The sequence below is a fragment of the Equus caballus genome, chromosome 29, assembly GCF_041296265.1.
Source record: "Equus caballus isolate H_3958 breed thoroughbred chromosome 29, TB-T2T, whole genome shotgun sequence".
In the NCBI taxonomy this organism is placed as follows: Eukaryota; Metazoa; Chordata; class Mammalia; order Perissodactyla; family Equidae; genus Equus; species Equus caballus.
The window spans coordinates 34,000,762-34,017,374 of NC_091712.1; the positions used below are offsets into that span (position 1 = coordinate 34,000,762).

Here is a 16,613-nt window from a genome sequence, read left to right on the forward strand (position 1 = left end):
CGTATGAAAGAAAACATTATTTTTGGTAAATCTTCAGTATTTCTTTCAGTGACCTGAGTACATGAATAAATAGTGTTAGCTTTACTGAAGACTTAGAAACTCGAGGAAATTTGTGGCATTGTGAAAAGATGTAGGGAAAATGTGAATAAATTTTGCCAATAATTAAGAAAAATCTTGTTTTTCTCATCTCTGACATGAAGAGACTGATAGAGGATCTGTAAAGGTATTTTCCATTTGAAAAGTTTTATTACTGCACAATCATAATAAAATATCTGTATTATTGGGTATATTGGACTACTATGTGCTTATCTTAGTAATTTAAACAAAAATCTTTTCGTTTAGGTTTTGAGACAGATGCGAAAGTTGCCCTGGCAGGACCAGGAAGTGAAAGACTACGTTATTTGTTGTATGATAAACATCTGGAATGTGAAATATAATAGTATTCATTGTGTAGCCAACCTCTTAGCAGGACTGGTGCTCTACCAAGAGGATGTTGGAATCCATGTTGTGGATGGAGTTTTAGAAGATATTCGATTAGGAATGGAGGTAACAAGGACTTTGTTAAAGTCATCAAAGTGGAGTTTGTAGAGAATTTAAACAACTTTTAAATGCTATTATTGAAAAATAATAATTTGAAAACCTTCCTTTCCTCATGCGTTGTTTACTATTACTTCTTTGGAGTTAGTGGTTTCTTAATAAACTCTGTTGTATCAGATTTCCTAGTCATCTCTCAGGCTAATGCTGGGGTATTTTTTTGCCTCTTTTTCTCAAGTCCAGTTAAGTTTATTTTGGAAGAGTTTAGTGAATTTTTATTTCAGGGTCACTTTGGGGACTCAGGTTATAGGAATCTATCAGTTTACTAATTAGGAGAATTGATAATCATTTAATAAGAATTTCTGTAAGCAGTTCCCTCTTTCTATAAGCTTATTATTTCCTTAATTCATGGATTAGAGAGAAAATAAATTGTGGGAGACCGATAGGGAGAATTACATTTTAACTGTTTTGTAAGCTATCAATTCATTTAATGATAGCTTAATATTAAATTTCACATTTAACATGTTCTTTTTGTTAAAGCTGTTTAAAGATAGCCATTTCCTAGAGAAAAAGGATTCCCAGAAGTGAGGACCTTGTTAAAAAAGAAGGAAAGAGCCCGTTATTTTTTCTTTGTTTAGTTTTCTTTCAGTAATCGATATTGTCAAGTGACAGGGGAATTTTACCTCTTTTCAAATACTTTACTATTCTTTAATAGAAATCTGTTTTTTTTTTCTTTAGGTTAATCAACCTAAATTTAATCAGAGACGTATCAGCAGTGCCAAGTTCTTAGGGGAACTTTATAATTACCGAATGGTGGAATCAGCTGTTATTTTTAGAACTCTGTATTCTTTTACTTCATTTGGTGTTAACCCTGATGGCTCTCCGAGTTCACTGGACCCTCCTGAGCATCTTTTCAGAATTAGACTAGTGTGCACTATTTTGGATACCTGTGGCCAGTACTTTGACAGAGGTTCCAGTAAAAGAAAACTCGATTGCTTCCTTGTATATTTTCAGGTACTTAAACTGAAATATGCAGTTTGGCATCATTTAATGCATTGCTTCTGTTACAGAAATATTGGAGAAGAATTGCCTTAGCATTCATATATATAAAATATGTTCATAATTAGTTTACATTAGATTTATTCTTCCTTCAAGGGTGCTTTAGAGATTTAAAAATATATGGTGAATTCTATCATATAAACATTGTAATTGCATTGTAACTTTTATGATTGATAATTTGGGGAATTATTTTGGTACAGTTTATAAATTTGGTACAGTACTGTGTGGATTATGGTATTTGGTACACTAACTTATGAATTAAATTACTTGTGATTTTTTTATACATTTGGGTGCATTCTTCTCACTCACCTGTGTTCTGGTTTTACATGTAAAATTCTTGTTTCTAAATGATTCAACTTTTTTTTAGAAAAGCTATCACTGGGGAAAATATTTTTAACACAAAGAAATATTTGTTCATTCATTGGTAAACTCTTAGGTTGTACTTTTCTTATCTTAATTTCACTTAATTGTGTAACGTTCTGATTTAGAGCAAGTACAGGGTAAATTAAATTCAGATACAAATACAGAAACACTTCTACAACTTCTGTGAAGTTGGTGTTCCAGAAGTTGGCTCGTAGGTTGGTTGTTTGAAACTGAATCTCTGTTTCTCATAAAGTACAATGTCACAAGTACTTATTAGGGTGAACAGCTCACTGTCGAATTCTCCAGATTTTACTGAAATAAAGCACCATTAGTCCTATTCAATTCTATATGATCATTCCATTCTATATAATCTATTGTTAGTGTTGGTGAAGAAAATAAATTTAAAACTACAATTTGAGGTATCAAAAACACATCCACATAGTGGCTGGGGTTAAGTGGGGGTAAATACTCTGGGGAAGGAGCAGTTGGTTAACTTTCTATGACCACTAACGCTTGCAATCAAGGACAACATGTTACTCCTTCATTTTCTTAATTGATGAGCCAAAAATGGGGAGAGGAGTTTTGGAGATTTGAGAGTCAGATTCCCTCTTGCATGTAAAGACTGTCTTAAGTTGAGAATGCCTGTACTGAAAACTGGAATTTTGCTGCAGAATGTCAGCTGTAACTGTCAGCATCCACAGTAGAATCTCTTTCAGAAGAGTATCCTTGTTTGCATTCACTCCGACATCCCAGGCTGAGAGAACAGAGCCACTCAGAAATATCCAGGAGCAGAAAGAGACAAAAGACTTTTCCACACTGATTAACAGGCAGAAATGTGTAGCAGGGCTAAACCTAGGGAATGGGAGTAAGAAGTGAGTGAGGCCTGAGGGTGAGGTCAGTGTGTTCTGCCCAGAACATAGAGTGTCCAGTTAAGTGTTAGAAGGCCAGATGGAAAGGATCACCCGTGAGCTCTAGTGTGCGTCCACATCACTTGGGGATATTGTTAAAATGCAGATTATGATCCACTTGGTCTAGGATGGGGACCTAAGAGTATGTGTTTCTAACAAGCTCCCAGTGAGTCCATGCTTTGCGTAGCAAGGACCTAGAAGAAACTGGGGAGGAAGAGTAAGGCACCCAGAGGAATACCTGCTTATATACAAGTAAATTCTTGGTTATGCTTTTTAGTTAATCTGAACTTATGAATTACAAGTACAAAATAGAGGGAAGGAGCTGGGCTAAGAGAAGAGAGGGGAAATACCTAAAAAGTGCCATATACACAGTAGATGTTCAATAAATGCTTGCTGACTAATGATTTTCGTATATTTCACACACTATGTTTTCAGATACTTTAATTGACTTTCTTGAAAACCAAAGCAGGTAGCATAAGGAAAATAATGAAAATTTATCAAAACTATGGCTTTGAATCTGGTTGTTCTTGTGAAATTAAATATTTAAACCCAGTTTGGGGTTTGGGAGTGGGGTTTCTGCCTTGTTTCAGTACCTGAAAATTTATTTGGTATTTTATTTATAATTTTTCCTTGCCTTTAAAAAAAAGATTTATGACAGTTACAATTAAAAAAATTTAAATTAAAGTCACCAAATGGCCTAGAAATTGTATAAATGGAGGGAAATAATTGAAATAGGATCATTGCTGTTGACCATTAATAAAAATGATAGGTGTCTTGTGTAACTTTTTAGCTTAGTTATTATAACTAGGGTAACATCAGAATACTTATTATTTAAAAATATTTTTGTTATTAATTTCTTATAGCTAAATTTATTTTTCGTTTGTTATCAGCGTTATGTTTGGTGGAAGAAAAGTTTGGAGGTTTGGACAAAAGACCATCCATTTCCTATTGACATAGATTACATGATCAGTGATACACTAGAACTGCTAAGACCAAAGATCAAACTCTGTAATTCTCTGGAAGAATCCATCAGGCAGGTACAAGACTTGGAACGAGAATTCTTAATAAAACTAGGTAAGCAATTAATTACAGAGAGAAAATGGAGGTGATATTTGGCAGATTGTTTCCAGCAATTGCTTTATAATGTTATCAGTTAGAGTTTACTTTTGTATACTTTCTGTTTTCAACATTGAGTGTTACATACTAGTGTTAGGTAAGATCTGGGTGATTTCATTAAATAATCCCAAATTGGAGGAAAACAGTCATGTAAGACTTGAACGATAGTGATGGAAAAACACAATCCTGTTAGCCTCCCTTAATTTTAGTATTTTTGGTTGCTAATATAAAATCTACTTTTGATTAAAGCATCTCTTATATATACAGTATATATTTTCAACAAGCCTTCTTTCCTGAGACAGTGCAGGCCAGACGCTGTAGGAGGGGCATAGTACCTGTTAAGAGTTTGGAACTGTCCTCCAGAATTTCAGACCTTAGTCACTGGGAGAGTTGTCTCTCTCTAAGGACTAGAGAAAATAGGAGAAACGTGTGTTATGGGAGGATTGATCTCTTTACTTTCTCAGTATCTGAGGTTCTAGAAGAAGAGTCAGCTCTTGAACAGCTCCCATAGGGGATAGTAGGAGCACACTTTGTCTGTGGAAATAACTGGAACAAAGTGTAGCCTTACCAATCTGGTTTACTTGCCAATAGTTGTTAGAATGTTTTATTGTCATTTCAAAGTGACGTATGTTTTCAGGCTGTTAAGCTAGTATTTTGTTTCCTGCTAGAACTTGGTACTCACATGTCTGTCATTAGTGATCCTGCCTTCACCAGGTACTACATAATTGTATAAGTTACTGCATTGCATATCTGAAGAACCACTTTTCATGGCAAAGACGTTTGTGATGTTTTTCCTCTAAAACTATTTTTCATATTACATCCAGTATATTATTAATAGGATTTCTTTCTTCAAAGGTAACTTCTCTCTTGGAGAATATGGTTGCTGTTATCTAGTCGAGCATTGTTTTTAAAGCTTCTCCCGATTTTGTAACTGTTAACTTTTCCTACTACTCACCCCGTAAAGGCCTGTGTGATTCTTTTTGTTCTGTCGACTTTGTCCCAAATTATCTACTTTCTTTTTCTTTTCAGATTTCAAATTGTATAAAGTGATCATTTCAAACAAAGTGCTTATTTATCTACTTACTCATTTCATTTACTTTATATGCTTTGAAATAGTTCAGTCTTAGCCTTGTTTCCCAAAAACCTTCATGAGTGGTACTCTCTATGTAGTTTGACACCCAATTTGGTAGCAGTAAAAGAGCAGTGTGCTTTATCCTTTATAGACCAAAGGGTTGAATGAAAGGACTTCAGGCTTCTTTTAAGGAGTCTGTCCTTGTTTAGAATATTGAAAGGGAAAAATAGGTTACTGTTTACAAGTGAAACTCTAAAGATGGTGGCAGCTAGAATCAATATGCTACTAAGTTGTCCCGTTTTCCTCCTGTTTAGAGTCTAAGTATCAGGAAGAAGATGTACATGAATAAATCTATATTAAATCTATTTCCTGTTGATGAAACCATAAACCCATAAGATAATACAGTATCTTGCCTTTGATAGTGTTTTATTTTCAAGCACTTTGCAAATTCATCATCTCATTTTAGTTTTATAGCAACCCAATGGTAACATAATAGTTAACAGGAAAACACTAAAAACATCCCCTCATGTTTTTCAAATCGTTTTTAAGCTTATTGAAAGTAATAAATATTCATGGCAGAAATTTTGAAAAACTACCAAGATAGTAAAAATCACTGATATTCTATACACAAGGATTATACGTTAACATTTTGATATATTTTCTCCTGTTCTTTTAAAATTTTTCCATGTGTTTACAGTTTTATAACTGGATTTTCTTGCTACTTAATATGTTAGGAAGTTTCTTTCTGACGTAAAATATTTTCTAAATCTTTACTTTTTTTTTTAACTGGTTATATATTTCTTTTTATGAATGTGCCATAATTTACTTAAGTTCGTTGTTGACACTTAGGTTATTTCCAATTTTGCACCACTATAAATAACATTCTTGTGTTATTTTTGTTTGTATCATGATTTTCTCAAGATAGATAGAGTTGGGGGCCAGCCCCGTGGCCAAGTGGTTAAGTTCACGTGCTCTGCTTCAGTGGCCCAGGGTTTTGCCGGTTTGAATCCTGGGTGCGGACATGGCACCGCTCATCAAGCCATGCTGAGGCGGCATCCCACATGCCACAACTAGAAGGACCCACAACTAAAAATACACAACTATGTACTGGGGGCCTTTGGGAGAAAAAGGAAAAATAAAATCTTAAAAAAAAAAAAATAGAATTACTGGCTAAGACGTTCTCTTTAGGTTTAAGAACAAAACCAAAATGGTAATAGGCAATATTACTTGGCTCTGGTTTGAAAGTTCAAGATAGTATTATAATGTAAAGAATAGAAATGAGAGAAATAAAAGTGAAAAAAGAGAAGAGGCCATATGAGGAAATTACATTATAAAGCAAAAGAGTGTATTTCATAAATTAGAAATAAAATCAGTAGGATAGAGGGGCTGGCCCCGTGGCCGAGTGGTTAAGTTCGCGCACTCCGCTGCAGGCGGCCCAGTGTTTCGTTGGTTCGAATCCTGGGCGCGGACATGGCACTGCTCATCGGGCCACGCTGAGGCAGCGTCCCACATGCCACAACTAGAGGGACCCGCAACGAAGAATATACAACTATGTACTGGGGGACTTTGGGGAGAAAAAGGAAAAAATAAAATCTTTTAAAAAAATAAAAAAAAAAATCAGTAGGATAGAATAAAAGGCCCAGAAGTAGCCCCAGTTAAATGCAGACAATTTTGTATATGATGAACTAGTGATCTTAAAAATAGGATAAGGGCAACAGGTGAGCATTTGGGAGGAAAACTGGTATAGAATCACATCTTATATCATCCAACTCCAGATGGATTAAAGAGTTAAATATTTATCTTTTAAAAGTTAAAAATAGATCTGATTATCAAGTATTTGGAGAAGTGTTAATTTTCCCAAACTTTAAAATGATTACAGAAAGCACACATATGTAGGCAGATTTGGATGTTTGCAACTGTTAATACAATGGAAAATTAAAATTAAAGTGAAAATAGTTTCCTTGCCAGCTTATCATCATTTACAAAAAGAGCAGAGGTAAATTGATAATAAAATAGAACACCCCAAAAGATAAGTGAATGTGACATAATCAGATAAGAGGGCAGGGAAGAGTTGGTGTTTATTTGGTTCTGCCTGTTTGCCAGAGTGATAGAGCGAGGTAGTGTTATTCATAGTTGGCAAATTAGTTAAGAAAAGCCCAAATCAAAACTCTAGGTTAATCAAGCCAGAATTCAAAGACTCTGCTCTTTCTGATGTGTTGAGTATGTGAGGGAAATCCTCAGCATGTCTGGTAAGCAAAGAAATATAAATTAAAACAATCTGAAAGGAAGTATTACAATTATTACTATCTCTGTTATGAGCAGGAAAATTGAGGCACCAAGCAGCTCAGATTCAAGAGAACAGTATTTGATTTCAGTCCCCAGGTACACTTAATTCTGACACACACGTTTCAATATTTTACTGCCTGGATATTGTACTTTGTTATCCTTGTGTCCTTTATATAGACTTGTTTTTTCTTTTAAGGTATGCTTTTTAGTGAGGAAGATTGGCCCTGAGCTAACATCTGTTGCGAATCTTCCTCTGGTTCTTTTTTCCTCCCTAATACCCCAGTACATAGTTGTAAGTCCTTCTAGTTCTTCTGTGTGGGATGGTGCAACAGCATGGCTTGATGAGTGGCGTATAGGTCTGCTCCCAGGATCTGAACTGGTGAACCCCAGGCCACCGAAGCAGTGCGTGTGAACTTAACCACTGGCTCCCCAATATGCTTTTTTTTTTTAAATTGACAGTGTCCTAGGGGTCAGGAACTGGATAGTTATTATACAGTTTAGCAAATGCAAATTATATTTATAAATTGTCTTTGAAACTAACTTGCAATGCAAATGAAAATCTGTTGAAATAATATGTATTTTCCTTACAAATTAGAAGTATAGCTGTCAAAACAAAGCTACATATACATAATAGTTTTCTGATGATGCATGTTTTAAGTGGATATAACAAAGGTGTCATGGCATCTCATGCTATGCGAGTTTATCACCACTGTGATATTTTTACTGAGAATGCTTAGATTTATACAATTCTGACTTTAAATTTTTTGCCTTTAATAACTTAAATAACAGTCTAATATTTTGCTTCTTAAAGTCCCTATAAATAAAATTTACATATATAAAATTTGTATTTATATCTATAAGAAATAAGAAGTAGAAAATATTTAAGTTAATGGAATCTCAATTCCAGCACCAACTTTTTCCCTCAGTATTATTTTTCTTTTAAAATAAACCTCTCTGAGCTTCATCCGGCTTCTTTCAGTTTTTTTTTGTTTCCAAACTGGAAGGTATCTACTTTAATCACTTTGTACTTCCAAATTTTTGTCAGTCCTTAATAAATTGCTTAGACTTAAGACACTGAAGTAATTTTTTACTTTTATTGGTTGGGTTAGTTATTCAAACTCTCTGGGCTTCAGTATTCCTCACAAAATGAAAACGTTGAATCATGTCATCACTGAAGTTTGTTTCTGCTCTGATTGCCTAAGATTCTGTAAATAAAGAAGTATTTACTAAACACCTACTGTGTATTTATCAATATATGGCCTCTGATAAGTTTTGAATATATAAAACAAGTTCTTGGTCCTCAAGGGTCTCATAGTCTGACATAACATTTATGAAATCGTTAGAAAATATATTACATGATATATCCTTAAATGTAAAGTGCTATGATAGATTCTCCAAGTGCTTTAGGAGCAAGTAGGAGAAAAAAATAATGAATTACAGTATTCAGTGAGTTGATACAAGAAGTAAAACTTAGACTGAATTTGAAGAATGTCTAGCATTTGAAAGTGCGTATGGCAGGATGTTCTGTACTGAGAAGAGTATTCGATGAGCAAGGTCCTAAGGTACTATGCTTTATGGTAAGAGTTTGACCTCACTACAGGCAGAGGATTAGGAGAGAACAGTGGGGGTCAGATCAAATAAGGCCATATTGTGTGCATCTTGAAAATAGAGTAGTTTGAGATTCAAATGGTAATGCAGAAGTGATGATGCAGTGAAATGTGGATGAACGCCGTGGGGAGGTGGAAGCAAATTCAAGCCAGGGAGTTCCCTTAGGGGGAGAATCCTGTTACTGAGGGAAAAAAAAGCTCTGTGGTGACACAGCTGTTAGGTGTGTCACCATATAGCTTTGCCTCCTTCCCTCAGTCTTAATTTGCAGACATTCACATTGATAGCCAAGTGTTATTTCTCCATTAAAGTGATATAATTTTACATCTTTGAGCTTTCGGAGATTCCTAAGATATCATTTGATAAAAACTGTGACTGATGCTGCATCTTCTACACCTGAGGCTGCACCTTATGTGCTGCTGCTTCTTGCCTTTGTTCATCGGAGACTGAGATAAACAGTTTGAAGCTCTAGGAAAAGAAAAGAAAAAAATATATGTGTGTGTATATATAGTTTTTTTCTTTTTGCTGGTGGTTATAAAATGTATCAGTGTTCCATTTGAAATGAAAGTCTTGTTTAGTTTTTAAATGTTTCTCAAGATAGTTGTAAATGCTATTCTCATTTTACTATCATTCTGAGAAAATGGCTGTTGAGTTATCTTAGTATGTACTTTTAAATGGAGTGGTATAATATTGAAAACTTGCCTTTATCTTTTTTTAATGTATTCTTTCACTTTCTTCTCATTTCAAGGCCTAGTAAATGACAAAGATTCAAAAGATTCTATGACAGAAGGAGAAAATCTTGAAGAGGATGAAGAAGAAGAAGAAGGAGGAGCTGAAACAGAAGAACAATCTGGAAATGAAAGTGAAGTAAATGAACCAGAGGAAGAGGTGATGACTTTTATTTATAGCAAATAGGTACATTTGTACAACAGTATCTTGATTACATGAGCCAAGATTTTCTTTAATAAGAAAATAAGATCTTCCCCTTAGTTGTGTTTTTTTTTTTGGTGAGGAAGATTGGCCCTGAGCTAACGTCTGTTGTCAATCTTCCTCTTTTTTTTGTACTTCCCAAAGCCCCAGTACACAGTTGTGAGTCATTCTAGTTCTTCTATGTGGGATGCCGCTATATCATGGCACGATGAGTGGCGCTAGGTCCGCACCCAGGATCCGAACCGGCAAACCCTGGGCTGCCGAAGAGGAGGGCACTAACTTAACCACTCAGCCACGGGGCTGGCCCCTTCCCCTTACCTTCGTTCTAGTAAATGTAACTAATAGTATATATCTGTCATAAAACCCCTGGATTAATTAAAGATGTTTTTTAAAGTAAGAAAATATTGACCATAGGATTTTTTTTTTTATTAAGACTATTTTTTAGAGCAGTTTTAGGTTAACAGCAAAATTGAGGGGAAGATACAAAGATTTCCCATATACTCCTTACCCTGTACACATGCACAGCCTTCCCCATTATCAACATCCCCCACCAGAGTGGGACATTCGTTACAATTGATGAACATCATTGTCAGCAAAATCCATAGTTTACATTATGGTTCACTCTTGGTGTACGTTCTGTGAGTTTGGGTAAAAGTACAATATGTCTCCATCATTGTGGTTAGGATTTTTATCTAATAAGCAATTTGAAGAAAAAAATTGTTTGATCTCTTATGTATCTTAATCTTACTTTCGAGTATGGACTTTTTAACCTGGTGGTTTTATGAAAACAAAATTACTGACTAGATATTAATGAACTTTGCTTTATTTCTCCCAGATCTAATGGCATATGATATCTGAAATTCATCATATACCATAATAATTGACATGGCCTTTTGTTTTTATGATTCTCTTAGGCCAGATCATATGAAATTGTTGTTCTACCATTTTTGACCTACCAAAATGTCGTTTTCATAGGTTCAACCTAATAATTTTAATTCTTTACTTTTTTTTTCTAAACCTGCTTAAGTGTTAAAAGTTCCATCTAAAATAATAGAATGTCTGGAATTTGCTTCATAGGCTGGAGGTAGGCTGGGGAATGAGTTTAGGGATATAGAAGAAACTATAAACTGACCATGAGCTAATACTTGTTCAGTTGTGTAATGGGTAAGTAAGGGTTCATTATGCTATTTTCTCTATATTTGTATATGTTTAAATTAGAAAGTGAGAAAAAACAAAAAGCAGGATGGATCAGGATAACAATAAGATACTAATGAAAATAAAATATAACCGTGGAATTAGTACTTTTTCACTTATTTTACTGTAAGTGTAAATTTATAGTTACCATTACAATTTGATGTGTATGGTTTTTTATGTTCCATGGGTGCTAAAAAGCATTTAGGAGAGTGTGGTAATTTAGAAGTGTGATTATAATGAAATACTGAAAAAAGTTTAAATTTGTAATCAAAATTTAAATGTTTTAGGGAAATGGAATTTCTTGAGTTTTTGTTTTGATTTGAGCAAATAGAAAGAGTATTTGGAGGATGTGGGTTGTTTAATGTTTAAAGGAATGTTAATTATTTAAAGCGTTCATAAGATTCATATATAGATTTTTTTTAAAATCCGTTTAACATAAAACAAAAAGGACCCATAATTTAAAGTAATTAAAATTTTCTACAGTTAGAAGTGAAAATCCCTAAGGCTGTGTTTCTTTTAGACCTGAATGTCTGCGTCTGTTATTGAACGTTTTGTATGATTTCACAACATAACAATAGCTTTGCTGTTAGTTAAAAATGAATGATTTCGTAAAAGGAAGCCTAAACAATAATGTGCAGTTTTTATAAGTGGCCAGCATTTGTAGGTGTTGCAAATGTGCCTTTATGTCTTTGTTATTTCCCCCCAGTTTTATTGAGACGTAATTCACATAAACGTTGTATTAGTTTAAGTGTATAGTGTAGTGATTTGTTATACGTATATATTGTGAAATGATCACCATAATAAGTTTAGTTAACTCCCATCATCTTACCTAGTTACAAATCTTTTTCTTGTGATGAGAACTTTTAAGATCTACTCTCTTAGCACATTTCAGATGCACGATACAGTAGTGCCAGCACTTTATCTTTCCAACCTGAGAACTCCCCTAAAGTAGATATAAATAAACTGAGAAAAATTTAGAACTGGGATATGTTCCTATAATTGATTTCCATATAATAGTGGACATTATATTGCTCTTTTAAAAGATGAGATTGTCAGAGAAACATTCTATAGTACAATTTAAATTGGCTTATTTAGTATTTTATAACGACAAAAGGAAATGAGAGAGTATTTCCATTTTGTATTTTCAGAATAATCTTATGGCTGTCTTCTAATTTTGCTACTGTGTTAATTAGGTAAACAGTCTAACAAATTAAACATCCTTGGTAAATGTGATATTAAAGAGTGACTCATTGTCCTATAAATTTCTCATTTGAAGAGTTGTAATGTATTATATTTTCTCCTTTAAATGCATTTCCTCCTTTTCAAAAGTGAACTTTATAATTTTGACAGTAGTATTTTTAACCATTGCTTACTTTTCCAGTTGTAAAGTGAATATTATGCATGATAGATGTGTATTTGCTAAGTGGAAAAACAAAATGTTCAACTGGCTGATTCATGAGCCCGGTCTGGGAGGAGAAGTAAAAGGTGTGGTTTACTTTAAGGAAATGAAGTTGGAATAGTTTACTTCTCCTCCCACCCAAGACCACCCCTTCCCAGGACTGCTCTCCAAACAGAGAGGAAACAATTTTTAAAGAGAGAAGGTGGGTTGATTATAAAGTAATAAGAGCAATGTAGGATACTCTACCAATATTTGCTTCAACTGAGAAAGAAAAGGGCTAGGGTTCCACTCTTCAGAAAGATTGTACTGTTCTGTTTTCATCTTGGTCTGCAATTATTTCAAGCTCCGTATGACCCTTTGAAGTTATTCCTAGCACCCTACAACCAGAATATTTTCTCCTCAATATCAGCTATGTAACTCAAAGATGACTTTAAAGATTAAGTAAATGTTCTTTTGCTAAAATTCTGTTTTCCTGCAGCATTTATATAATTTAACAAAGTATAAAATTTATTATGTAATAGCAATAAATTATTTATCAAGCATTCATTATTCATGATCCCTGTTTTAAGCACTGTATTTGTATTACCATTTCTCATACCACCCTATGAGAGTCAGAAAATAAGGCACAGATAGGTTAAATAATTTGCCCAAGATCTCATACTGGTAAGTGGCGAGCCAGTGTTTGAACTCAGACAGTTTGGCTTGTCCTATGCTGTCCTTGTGCTTTACTTAGCCAGCATGGATTCTGTGGCCAGTGACTTCCTAATCTCGCAGGTTATTATGTCAATGTATAGTGGGATTAGGACAAATGAAATTCTTGTTCAACCTTTTAACTTCAAAGTTAACCCACTTTATTTTGCCTGAGTAATATCAAAAAGGAAGATCGAGGGGGAAAAGTTAATGCATTTTAGCTTAGTCTAACTTAGTTTTTGAATAGGAAGTATCTTTTAACTGTTAATAAATGATTAATTTTTTCAAGGGCAAATTTAAGAGCATCTCTATTGCAAATTTAATTTTGAATTATAGAGTTATGTCAAAAAAAAGTTAATGCATTTCTGTACTTTCCCAAAACATTTCCATTTTAGAAACTCGAAGTCTCCAAATGTCTGTGTAGTAAGTAATAATACAGTTTGAATGTTTGAGATTAATTGCTATGTATACTAAAAATGTAACATTTACATCATTTGTTTTCTCTTAGGATTTCTCATTCACATGATTTCTCTTGGTACAATGAGAAGCAGCTGGGTTTAGTGTAGTCTTTTTTTAAACTTTTATGGCACTTAGTGAGAGTGAATTGTGTTGTTGGAGGTGAAAGGATACACAGAAGGAGCATCACGGTGTGCTTCTTTTTTTGCACGCGTTTGCAAATCCACTTGGGTTCTGCGCAGTCTTCTGTTTGAAAAGGAATTGTGACTAATAGAAGAGGAGATGGAGCTACTGACAGGACACTGGGGAGAACTAGTACTTGAGAGCCACGAGTAAGGGAGATCAGGACTGCCGGCTCTTCTGCTTAATAAGCACTGTGTCCTTGGGCAAGTCACTTAACTTTTCTGAGCCTTAAGTTTTTTTCTTGTATAAACGTCGGGAGAGTAAAGCTTATCCTTCCTTCTTCAGAATTGGGTAGAGCAAACCAAATGAAGTATGTAAGAGCACCTTCCAAACTGAAGTGCTGTATAAAATGTAGTGTCATTGCTTTCACCTGGTGACACTGTCAAATTTGAACTGTTTATTGGTCTTCATTGCAGAGTTAGACGGATATTAAAGAACAACTTGAGAAATTCAGTCTCAGTTTCAGAAGATAAAAATAGAGAGGGTTCAAGAAACTCATTCCTGAGGCCGGCCCCGTGGCTAAGTTCTTGTGCTCTGCTGCGGTGGCCCAGGGTTTCGCTGGTTCGGATCCTAGGCACAGATAGGGCACCACTCGTCTGGCCATGTTGAGTCGGTGTCCCATATGCCACAACTAGAAGGACCTGCAACTAAGATATACAACTATGTACCGGGGGGGATTTGGGGTGATAAAGCAGAAAAAAGAAAAAAGAAAATTGGCCACAGTTGTTAGCTCAGGTGCCAATCTTTAAAAAAAAAAAAAAGAAAAGAAACTCATTCTTTATGGAATTCAAGGAAGAGTTTCTACAAAGGCTCTTTGTATTATTAGATCAGTGGAAGGTAGTGAAATGGGTTTTCAGGTACTGGGCTGTCGTAAATGTAGCCCGCTGACTTTGCCCTGCTGTTTGAGGCAGACTACGTAAAAGACTGGGACTTGAGAAGAGGAAACAATTAAACAAGAGTTGTAAAATCTTGTTAAGGCGGGTAAAATGTAGTAGCCCTTTTCAAAATGTTTTCATCTTCTCTCTTAATGTTAAACAATTTCAGGAGGGTTCTGATAATGATGATGATGAAGGAGAGGAAGAAGAGGAAGAGAATACAGATTACCTTACAGATTCAAACAAGGAGAACGAAACTGATGAGGAAAATACAGTATGTATGGCTGAAAATTTGCTTTTTTGAAATTGTGCAACATTTTCATGGTATTTCAGTTTTAGCCACTGGAGTTTTATTTCTTGTGATTGTTGAAAAATATCTTTTTGGAAATTTATTTTCAATTTGTTTTCTTTTCGAAGTACTTTTCTTTATTAACAAGTTCTTTTAACATTTAATAATGCTATATATTTTACTCAGTCATTCCTTGAGTTATGTTGAATAGGTTATCAATACAAAAAGGTTCTGCCATACGAAACATTACCGTTAAATTTTCTGGTCTGATTTCTTGTTTTTGTTTTGTTTTAATAAGGAGGTAATGATTAAAGGTGGCGGACTTAAGCATGTGCCTTGTGTAGAAGACGAGGACTTCATTCAAGCCCTGGATAAGATGATGCTGGAAAATCTTCAGGTATTAAATATTGCTCTATTCCAGAGCAGCTACTAAAACAAAATGCTGCGGCACATTCGATTCTGGTTAATAGGAGGGGCTCCACAGTCTGTCTCTGCAGCAGCTTTTTCCTGATGTATACAATTTGCAGCTGCCACTGCTTCTTACGTCCCACATCCTGATTTGCACGTTTCTTTGAGATAGAGTGGGAAAAAATGTAGTAAATATAAGACTTAGAGTAAATTTTATTGTACCAATCTCTGCCTTTTCTCTTTTAAATCGTATCTCTATTTCTAAAACCCTTTACTTGCAATTTGTTTGGGGGTCAAACTTTTCAGAAGATAAATATTTGGGGAAATTTTAGTTTAGTAAATTCTTAAGTTTGATTTATAACTTGCATAACTTGTATATAAACATTTAGAGGAATATTGGTTATTTGATGTTTAAATAAATGTTAGTTTAATGTATTCATGACATTAATACACTGGATTTTATAAAAAGCCCTATCTAACATTTTCTTAAATGTCCCAGTAATGTAAAATAACTATGTTTTTCTATAGTTAGAGATAAAATCCCACAGACTGTTTACTTCAGCCCTGTATATAGCTGTCGTTAAACCCTTTGGTGACTTGAGAAGAGTGCTTTTCTGGCATCATGGGGTGAAAGCCCCATGAGGTGGGTTCAGTGGAGAATAGGAAAGGAGGAAGTGAAATTGCTGGATACAGACATAGCTAATTCTTGAGGAGTTTTACTAGAAAGGGAAGAGAAATGAGGAGATAGCTCGAGGGGGTCAGAGTTGAAAGAGGAGAGTTATTTTTAAGAGAGAAGCTATTTTAGAAACTTTATATGCTGATAGAGTAATCTTTTAGAGAAGAAATAGTGGATTTTACTTTTATTTATGCTACTAAGGCCAAAAGCTATAATAATGTACAAATTAGCATTATAGATATCTTAAGCCAATTTGCTTCTTCCTACATATATTAAAATTTCTTCATCTAGAAAGCTCTTAATTTATGAAATAAATCTTAGATTCATATCATTTAGGAGCACATCATCAAATAAAACAATCATTATAATTCCTTTGAATTGGTAATAAACAGTTTACTTCTTAATGAAACTTCCTATCTTACATGAGTCAGTAGCCATTTTACTCGGTCATTCATTTTCTAGTAAATATTTATTGAGGATCTACTGTGTGCCTAGCACTGTGCAACAGGCTTAGTATAAAGTAGTAAATAAAAACCTGGTTCCTGGCCTTAGAGAATGTCATTTTATGGG

General features: G+C 34.5%; 1 protein-coding gene across 3 annotated transcripts in view; it reads left to right on the forward strand.

Moving 5' to 3' along the window:
- The window catches only part of UPF2 (UPF2 regulator of nonsense mediated mRNA decay), a 112,580-nt gene that overhangs the window by 75,487 nt on the left and 20,480 nt on the right, over positions 1-16,613 (forward strand). For all 3 annotated transcript variants that reach the window (XM_070255268.1, XM_023632148.2, XM_001916601.6), the window contains exons 13-18: positions 343-546; positions 1,273-1,548; positions 3,755-3,938; positions 9,692-9,831; positions 14,840-14,944; positions 15,258-15,356. In XM_070255268.1, the coding sequence (XP_070111369.1) occupies positions 343-546; positions 1,273-1,548; positions 3,755-3,938; positions 9,692-9,831; positions 14,840-14,944; positions 15,258-15,356 (1,008 nt within the window). The remainder of the gene's footprint in view (positions 1-342; positions 547-1,272; positions 1,549-3,754; positions 3,939-9,691; positions 9,832-14,839; positions 14,945-15,257; positions 15,357-16,613) is intronic.